This window comes from Amphiura filiformis, chromosome 16 (genome assembly GCF_039555335.1).
Source record: "Amphiura filiformis chromosome 16, Afil_fr2py, whole genome shotgun sequence".
In the NCBI taxonomy this organism is placed as follows: Eukaryota; Metazoa; Echinodermata; class Ophiuroidea; order Amphilepidida; family Amphiuridae; genus Amphiura; species Amphiura filiformis.
Window position 1 is genome coordinate 60159645 of NC_092643.1, and position 10812 is coordinate 60170456.

The 10812-nt window shown below is 37.4% G+C and overlaps 1 protein-coding gene across 1 annotated transcript; it reads left to right on the top strand.

The window, feature by feature from the left end:
* The first annotated feature begins 552 nt into the window (after positions 1 to 552).
* On the top strand, positions 553 to 10553 carry LOC140172786 (echinoidin-like). Its single transcript, XM_072195912.1, has 6 exons — positions 553 to 582; positions 2040 to 2192; positions 2886 to 3039; positions 3682 to 3837; positions 5047 to 5150; positions 10034 to 10553. The coding sequence occupies exons 1-6, from the start codon at positions 553 to 555 to the stop codon at positions 10172 to 10174; spliced, it is 738 nt and encodes a 245-aa protein (XP_072052013.1). The 3' UTR covers positions 10175 to 10553.
* The last annotated feature ends 259 nt before the right edge of the window (positions 10554 to 10812 follow it).

Sequence of the window (10812 nt, forward strand, 5' to 3'; positions counted from 1 at the left end):
CGTAACTGCGTCTACCGTATGGTTTGAAAAAGATAATGAGGGGCCTCAGTTTTCCCGCCTTAATGGAGAAAAACGGTGGGCGGCACATCACACTGACAATAGGCCGTGGATTCAGGTAATTAATTGATGATGCGAAGTAATTGTCTAGCGCACACTTCTTATAAGCGGCGGATGAAAGATGTGGTGGGACGTACCTTGTATAATTTGCACTGAGGTAAAGTTATGGAGATACTATTAAAATAGTGCTTTTTGGTCCCAAACACGATATAGCCATTTGTTTGGATGGTAATGACAATAATGTTGAGCACATTACCCGGCCATTGGAAATTACTTTTACAAAACAATTCACCTTTTCGGTAATAGAGGCCGTCAGCCTTTTCCGCGGGATCCGCCATCTTGTGGGTACTGCCGTTCTGCATGTCATTCGTTAGACATTCCGCCCCGATTACGTGGAAGTCGCAGCGCGTGACGCTTCTCTTCATTGAAGCGTCAACGCGGTATTCTTAGCAACAAGGTACTCCGTACCCACAAGATGGTGGTGTTGACGTCACAATGACTACCTCTATTTCCATAAGACTTTGTGTATGGCCCCTGATGTCATCGCCTGCCGTTACGCCGATGTGCACATCTTTAGCAAACATCGTTAATGCCAAGTAAAGATCATGACGCGTGTTACGAGTCGTACTTGACTCAAGGCCAAAATCACCTTTTACTCGAACTCACACGAATGCACAACACAAATACACTGTTTGATTAAGCTAACAAAATCTAAGTCTTTAATTGAAAATAAAGTATGCTTGGTACATATAACAACAATTACAATAAAATCACACAATCAGTTTTATTCTATCGGTACTTAACCAGCGGTCTTCTTGTTGGTGATTCTAGAGTTCTTGCAATGTTCTGGACGACTGATGTAATATATCCTTATTCACTTGTCCTGCGAAAATCAGCGATGTCCATTGTACACTTGCATTTATAAATCCTTGCGTATAAAATCCTCATACGAAAATGATGATGCTTCCTCCAATCTCCTTTGCGCTGCTATCTCCACAAATATATCTCCTTGCGCTGCCCTCTCCACAAATATATCTCCTTGCGCTGCCTTCTCCAAAAATGGTGTTTCTTTCACCAATCACTCTTTTTCCAGGGAACAGGTTTCTTTAACACAGCTCCGCTGTTTTTGACAGATGCGTGGCCTTCACAAACCCAGCAAACTCCAGCAATATCGACAGAAGAACTTTAATCCTTTGATGAGGAAGAGCACATTTGTTTGCTCGCTATCTCCTTCGTTGCTGTATTAAAATAGCTCAATTATTGGCTACATAAACTGTTAAAATGTACTTCTTTTTTGAAGCACAAAGACCATCACACACATGTAGAGTTTCTCAATCTCCCATGGCATTCTGTAAAGTCCCACAAAAGCCTCCAGCTTTTTATATCAGTACTCATGTAAAAACCCATCATCTATTAATAAACCATTACTTCAATCACATTTTCACAACATTGCTGCAATCTTGGGATTTCCAAAAGATTAATTATACACATTCACCTTTCACATAACATCACTTCCTGGGGGGTTTTCCTGATGGTGCAATAATGAACTGGGGATTTCCAAGTTCCAAACAAAGCTCTGACTTTGTTTACAATAATTTGGGGGAATTCCAAAAATGACTTTCCACACCATTATCTTGCACGTACAAGGGGGTTTCCCATCTCATGAAATACTTTCAGCTTGTAAACAAAGTTAAATAATTAAATTAAATCAAATTACTCAGGGCACATCACACGCGCATCGGCGTGACCAATGGACTGAAGCTTTTATTCATCTATATATCCGATATGAGCGCTGACATATTGGAACATATTGCCGATCAATTCGCCGCAGTAATCGGATTAACTACCATAGCAATGATAACCTCTTTGAGCGTGACGCAATTAGGGGTCCAAACGCAAAGGATTATGTGATTTACCGAAAAGTTGAGTTGTCAATTGTCACAAAAATTCAACCACTTCCTCTCTGATACATTTACTTTAAGGTGGATCTGTATGGTGTAACTAACATTGTTAGTGGCGTGATTATACAAGGAGCACCAAATACAGACGAATGGGTGGAAAGCTTCAAAGTCCGCACTGGAATACAGGAGTGTAACCTTAACTACATTGTAGGAGCCGATATTTATAACCCAGTGGTAAGACATAAATAGGTTCCTCTTCGTAACCATGATAGCAGAGTACTGTTAAATGAATGAAATAGATACATCGTAAAGAATTTTATATCTTTAAACGATGACTCCGGCAATCACAACATTATATCTTATATGTAAGAAAATATTAATTATCAAGTACCAATCACGTGGTTTTGTTTGAAACAAACTCATACTGACCATAAAAACGAATTAATACAGGCGTCTCTCAACACGCGATATTCAAAATTGCCGGGCGCCGAAATCGTCCAGTGCAATGTCGTTCCAATAATACAATGAAGGCTGACTACAATTGAGCACAAATAACCATGACGTCATTGCACTAGACAATTTCGGCGCGTGAATTTTGAATATCTCGTGTTGAGCGCCGGCTGTTTTTATTCATTTTTATGGTCAATATGAGTTTGTTTTAAATAAAGCCATGTGATTCGTGCTTGATATTTATTTTCTAACATATAAGGCATAATGTTGTGATTGCCGGAGACATCCTTTAAAGTATTGATGGTCATGTTTAATTCATAATGGTTTTTCCTATCCAGTAACAGTCTCCAAACTTTTTTTCGATAATGAAAAAGTATCATTCTGTTCCAAGTTTACATGGACGTCTAAAGTGGTTACTTTTATGAGTGAGAAACTTATTTAAATAAAGAATGTGTGTTCTATTAACTTATGATGTAGATTTTCACCGGCAACTACGATAGTAATACGGAAGTAACCAACTATTTCCCTCAACCAGTAACAGCGAGGTTTGTCAGAATTGAACCAACTGCATGGAAAGTCAAAACTTCTCTTCGCTTCGAAGTTACCGGTTGCTTCACCAACTACCAACCACGTAAATACATAATTTTAAATAAATTGCAACGTACGTATTAAAAAAAATGTCAAGAAGCAGGGGAAATCCCGTGATTAAGGTTCAGAATCAGCTTTAATATCATAATTCGACATCAAAGAATAGTAAAAATGTTGGTGGCAAAAATACACCTTTTCAGAAAAGAGTTAAATTTCATACAGGGGTCAAATTTCAAAATTGCTTAGATCTTGTTACAAACCACGCCAAAGTATTGATCTGATCATAACGATTCAGAAAACATATGGTTTGACCAATCTGAGATGTAGATGGTTTACACTACCATCTTGGTTGACCAAGTGGTATTGTAGGATCACTTCGGTTTGGTCTAATAACTTTCCTTTTTGATATATTTCTGCCCGGTATTTTTGTTCAGCTTTTCCTTTCGTTTACTATGCACTAAATCTGAGTTTAGACTACACCAAAATAATGGACACAGTAGTAAAACCAAATTTGTTTAAGGCCCGGTACTCCGTTTTGATAATCGTGAGAAATGTTAAAGGGCTATCATTTGCAGAGGCAGAAAATAATATGACGGTCGGGGGAAATCTTTGAATGACCCTCCCCTCGTAGAAAGGAAAATCCTATTAAACAAGCATTTTTGTTGTTCTTATTAAAACATTGAAGCGGTCTGTGAAACTGGCTGGAAGGGTTTTGGAAGTTACTGCTACTACTTCGATGACATTGCAAGAGTACCATATGCTGAGGCTGAAACCGCGTGTCAAAATCTTGGCGCCAAACTTGTTAGTATTCATTCCCAAGATGAGAACGACTTTGTTGGCTGTAAGTATATGGAGGGGGGTTATCGATGTTGTAAGACACAATATTATTTGGCTTGATAAGGTCTATTAATTTAACAAGACGAAAGATGAAAAGTTACTTTACATTCGTCACAAGCCCAATCAAATAAGTCACTTCCCATCACCTTCTAAGAAGAACTAATAATTCATTCCTCAAAATAGTGCTGCCCCTGGCATGACATTGCAACGTTTGACTTCATGATCAGTTAGTAGAATTAATAGATTATCTTACGTGTGGTTACTCATGCCATAAAGAACCGTTCACTGAAGACTGTCCCTTGTCAGCAGAACAAGTAAATCTCGCCTATTTGCTAATGTAAAAGTTATGGTGGCCCTGAAAAGAGCCGTTCACTGAAGACTGCCCCTTGTCAATAGAGATCAAGCAGGCATCGCCTATCTGCTAATATAAGTTTGATAGCTCCAAAAAGCGCTTCACTTAGCATAGGTCTGCTTGTTCCCTGTTGACAAGGGGTCGACTTCAGTGAACGGCTCTTTTCAGAGCCATCAGTAGGAGGGGGTGGCCTACATTTATCATTTTCAGACTGAGCTACCTCTAACGAAAGCTTGACAGTTAATAATTATCACTGTACTAGTTTCAGTTTAGATTTTATTTGTACATATAGGCCCTTGGCCCTTTGCACTACAAATATAATAATTACATATGAGGAAGACATATAAATAACATGAAGAAATATTTACATAAATTCAATCATTTCACGAAGTTTCATAGCGTGAAAAACAAATAATGAGAGACCACTGATGTCAGATGGTGTATCTGAACTCATGAGAGAAATGAATTTTGGGGGACTCGGTTCCGATCCATACCTGAATGGGAGATATTTTTGACGAATCTTATCAAAAAACTTGCAGACCATGACAAAATGATATTCATCTTCAATATTCCCATCCCTGCACAGATCACAAACCCGGTCCTCCAAATCCAATTTCAGTCTTCTACCTGTTTCAATCTTGAGAATATGACTGGAACACCTTAATTTAGCTAAAAAACGCCTGTATGAGGCGTGTTTTACATCAAAAAGATATTTTTCAGGAGTCAATTGACACTTGAAAGTGCAATAAGTGCGTAGCTTATCAAGTGAAGTTACATCAGAATACCAGTTTTGTTTTGCAACATCTTCAAGTCTTTGTTTAAATATGTACATAAAAAGACTAATTTACTTTATGTTCCCAGATTTTGCAAAGCATGATGGCGTTGGTAATTCATGGTTTGGTTGGTGGATTGGTTTGGACGATAGAACCGTTACATATTCATACCAATGGGTTGACGGAACGTCGGTAAGTGGAGTATAGCATGGATAATTGAATAGTCGGGATAGGCGACTGAAATTACGTCACAATCCAAATGATGTACCCTAGGTCTAGACAATAGGCGGCCACTAGCGGCCATTTTGTTTTCTACATGATGTTATTTACGTGTCGTTATACTTAAGTACACAGATATATAAGTTCACAGGTTTACAAGTTTTAAATTATATTTTGAGTACACAATATATTCTGTAGTAAATCGATCAAATTATATTTTGAGTACACAATATATTCTGTAGTAAATCGATCAAATGACGATGATTGTTCAGGTGCTTGATATAATTAAACCGCCTGACCAGCTAGTATTCTCCTCCGCCGTCAGTGTGATTCCAGTCACTCCACATACCGTGTTACGAAGGAGGAGGAGACTAAAGCTGTGTCGACGAACACGCATGCGTTAAAATGATGTAGCCCAGGTCGAACAATAGCGTGACCTGGGTTCCCGACCAGAGGATGATTTATAAGGAAGCCCCATCATGCACTGTAAAAGTGTTATCACGCGAGTTTCAACTGCCACTTAAGGGGGTACTACACCCATTGATTTTTTTTTGCATTTTGTGAAGAAATTACAACAACAAAAATTGGACAAAGTGGTATGCAAAATGAAGGGGCAAATCTTCTCCTTTTATTGGTGGCATCGGTATCAATGTAGCTTACATGCTTTTGAAGATAGAAGCCAAAAGGAGGTACATCACTGATGATTTAAATTCACTTCATTTTGGTAAGCTTACTATCAACGGATTTCATTAAAATTTTGGATATGTGTTGCCATCACATTAGGGAAATAATATTGATATGTTAAATGGGAATAAGTGGTCCCTGATTTATTTTATGACTTCATGAACTTGGTGCTCCACAACTATCAAAAAACGAACCGGTTAAAATGATTCTATGTCGAACTATATTTTGTATTTTGAACTTGCAACACTATGTCACTGAAACTTAATTAAGCCATAGGTAACAGGTTACCACAACCACACTACAGCAATGTTGAAAAAGATTGTATTTTTTGTCACCTATACCAACATATTAGGTAGTTTTCCGTAAGCTTCATTTTTGTGATTTTGGTAACTATTTTATATTTATTTGCCCAATCCAACTCAACTAGGCAATCTAAATTGTACTCACCATTTACATCCCAAGGTATTTTAGTATATCCACCTCACACATTTCCATTATATATCCAGTAACAGACAAAATATCAAAATTGAGCCTCATTATGACATGTATGATATCACAGACTATCACATGTATTCAAAATTGATACCTGAATTTGACCTGAACCAATTGACCTATAACCTGACCTTTGATGACCTTATAGCCTTTTTTAATCTCTTTTCCTAACAACATATTATAGAAGATACATACATGGTGTAGTATTAAATTGTCTATGTGGAAGAAATTATTTAGGCCTATTTAATTTATTCAGTGTTATAATCAGTGAGTATATTTCTATAGATAGTATAACAAAGGATTTAATGTATTCTATTCATGTATTCTACTTGGACATGTTCAATAGAATAAATTATGGTTTGTTATGAAACACACATCTCAGTTACCAGGATACAGTAAACAAAAAAATATATAGGGCTAAAATGATTTTCTAAAAATGGTTTAAAACCACTCTGTATGTAGAGATATTTTATAAGTTCAGGACATGAGATGATGAACATATTTATATACTTTATAAATTTGCAACAAAAAAAAGAAGATGGGTACTGATGAAAATCAGGGTATTAAATCGCCTTAACTTCTCAAATCCCATTGAATTCTGTACAAAAGATGTTGTTTTAGAATTGTGTGTGTGTCATTATTACTTGGTCGATTTCAGAACAAAAGTGATGTGTGCTCGAGGTTAAAGACCACTAATTATGTATTACACGGGTTTCAATGGGAAAATGCCTAATTTCGGGTGGAATTTTCTCATATTCAGAACTCTCACAGTTCAATGCCACTAATATCAGGTGAAACTATATGATTTAGATGCCAAATGATCAAAAATTCAACATAGGTTGACCTGAGACTTTTCTTGTTTTAACGCACTGAACCGTAAACACCTTAAAATGACAGTGCGCCCTCGAAGCTGATAGTTACAATATGATAGGGCGAATGTTTACTAAAAACCGAAGCCGTGCGTATGAATTTTGGTACTATTACAACAAAAATGTCATATAATGAGAGAAAATGTACCATTTTGAAGCATCAAACTCTAAAAAGTACTTTCTTGGCTATATAACTTGATCAATTTCAGCGATTTTAATGCAGTCTTTTCGAATGCCATGAAAACAAATAGTTCCTCGTCGTATTTCAATGTATCGCCCAGGCCTATTAGTGGTCTTTAACCTATATAAGCACAAAAGTGCACCAATCTCGGGTAAAATGCCCTGAATGTAAACATTGACATTTGCAATACATGTTTTAACAAGAAAATTTCTGGAAAACAGCATGACGAGTAAAATATCAATGGTTTTCGGACACCCTGTATGATGAATGTTTCGCTGTTTTTGCTTCAACCTAGGGCTATATCTGGAGATTCGTATCTGCAGCATGTCCTAGCACGATTAGATCAGATCAGATTGATTTAGGGTTAGTGTTCCGATTTAGGCTTGCTGATTAGTGTTAGAATTGTTGATTAGGGTCAGGTTCGCATTAGGAATAGGGTGTTTTATAGGGCTAGGCTCGTGGATAGGGATAGAGATACGGCTAGGTCCGAGGATTAGATATGGGTTTAAAATAGAGTTATAGATCAAGTTAGGGTTTCGGCTTGAGTTAGGATAGAGTGAGGCCATACATGGTGCTGTAGAGGCCCATAGACAACGTGTACACAAAGACTAGGTTTTATTTTACACGCGACTATAGGCCTTACATGCGCCTTAAAGCTTAAGCAAAATGCCTAGCCTAGGCCTATACTGTATTTACATGTATAGGCCTATGTACGATATTTAGGGCAAGGAAATCACCAACAAAATGTGCATGTGGTTCTAATTAACAAAGTGGCATATCTATATGATCATCAACATTGATTTTTCATCATCATTAAGCTTTCTATAATTATGTATACGCAGGCAAGCGAAGGTTGTTGAATTTAGAAGCCCTGAAATCACAGAAACCAGCCGTAAACCCAATACTAATGCCACAAGTCCCCCCCCCCCTCAACCCGTTACTACCTCAACGGGTTCTAAAACATACCTTAGTAGTCGAAGAAGATGCACGTTTTCTTGCCAGGGCAAATACAGTTAAATATTGAGAAATGTAAGCAAAAAATAGCTAGAAAAGTCTCCATGACGAATATCAGATCCATAGAATTCAGTGTTTCTATAGGTTAAAGACCACTAATTATGTATTACACGGGTTTCAATGGGAAAATGCCTAATTTCGGGTGGAATTTTCTCATATTCAGAACTCTCACAGTTCAATGCCACTAATATCAGGTGAAACTATATGATTTAGATGCCAAATGATCAAAAATTCAACATAGGTTGACCTGAGACTTTTCTTGTTTTAACGCACTGAACCGTAAACACCTTAAAATGACAGTGCGCCCTCGAAGCTGATAGTTACAATATGATAGGGCGAATGTTTACTAAAACCGAAGCCGTGCGTATGAATTTTGGTACTATTACAACAAAAATGTCATAGAATGAGAGAAAATGTACCATTTTGAAGCATCAAACTCTAAAAAGTACTTTCTTGGCTATATAACTTGATCAATTTCAGCGATTTTAATGCAGTCTTTTCGAATGCCATGAAAACAAATAGTTCCTCGTCGTATTTCAATGTATCGCCCAGGCCTATTAGTGGTCTTTAATCGAAGGACAATACACACCTTCTGTAGATAACATAAAATGTGAAATCGACCGACAAAAAGACAATTTTGGTTAAATTCGGCCGAAAATTTTGACTTTTGGTATATCAATGGGTCCCAATTTCTTGAAAAATTGGTATATTTATGGGTCCACTTCCAAAATCTCAGCGGCACGTTCTACCAAAACCAAACTTGAGTACCCCCCCCTCCCGGGTAAATACCAACAATTACTATATGTTTATACTCGGATCAGGGTAGGTAACCTTGTCCTTACCTTATGGTCAGGACCTTGGCGAGTTGGACATATATTATTATCATGGATTATGTTCATTTCACTAAAATGCTGAGCTTGTGTAACACTTTATGAATAAATCCAGATGTGCTGTTAAGGGACGCACCATTAGATACCAAGGGGGGGGGGGGGGGCGGGGTAGTTTTTTGAAAAAAAAAATTTTTGTCGTGCCATCTGAGCAAAAAAAAATAATTTGCTCCACCTCAGACTAAAAAAAAAAAAAAAATTTGCTCCACCTCGGACCAGAAAAAAAAAGATTTGCTGTCAAGGGTGAACAAAAAATTGTCACAGTTAGTGAAGAAAAATTAACCTCTTAGATTGCAAAAATTTAGTGCTACAAAACGTAAAAATGATTATAAAAATGGACAACATTTTACAACTCGACAAACAAATTATTGAAAATTATAGGACTTTACGATTGCAAAAAAAAAAAAATTTGTCTCTCCGAGGTGTTGAAAAAAAAAATTTTGCTTCATCCAGGGGCTAAAAAAAAAAAATTTGCTTCACCGAGGTGCTAAAAAAAAAAAATTTGTCACGACCCCAACTACCAAGCCCCCCCCCCTTGATATCTAATGGTGCGTCCCTAACTCTTTTAGCATATTTTGCCAAGCAATTTTCTTCTGTCAGTCAGCCCCGCAGTCAGCATTATTTCTATTTCTCTGCCACAGCTGAACTGATGCTAGCTCTCCAGTGATGGTTTCCTCCTATGTTTAGATTATTATAAACTACTTTATACTATTTTGTATACCATTTCAGGTGGACTTCTTGAATTGGATAGCTGGTGAACCAAATAGAAGCAATGAAAATTGTGCCAAGATAGCCCCAAAGAAAGGAGAGCAATGGTATGACGTTAGCTGTACCCTTTTGTACCCTTATATTTGTAAGAAGGCGGGTTAACCACGCAGGTCCGGTTTTCAAAGAAGAGAGGTAATCCCGGGGAGTAACTATAGATTATCACAGGAGAAATGGGATCCAGGATTCTCTCTTATTGTTTTTATCATAATTAACTTTAATGGTGACTTGTGATGTCATCAGTATGGCAGTGTTGTGGCGTCGTATGGTGGTAGGTCTTTCTATGAGTAAAATCGGTCTCCCAGTTCATCATATAGACTGATCTAAGTGAACATTTTTACAGTCTTCCAAAACACAGTACAACCATCTTTTTTGTTAGTTGGATTCGTTTTCTGGTGGGTATCCTGTTGCTTCCAGCGCTATTTGGGATATTTTGTCTCACTTGTCCCATGTCGAAGCCAAGAATGTTTTAGTTATTGTCATTTTATGCACCGTTAATTATAATTCTTGCATAATAAATCATCATGAAAACGTTTTGCTTCTCTGGTGAAGTTATTAGTGTATTACTGTCAGATAACCCGTTTAACAAGGTTATCTTAATATTGTTCAAGTTAGCAGTCATGTTAGCTCAATCGATAAGGCCTTCGACTATGGTGCGAGAGGTTACGGGTTCGAACCCTGGCGGTGCCTCTCGTGGAAAAATTGAGTTAGCTTGAAATTCCCCTGGACAAGGAACTTACTGC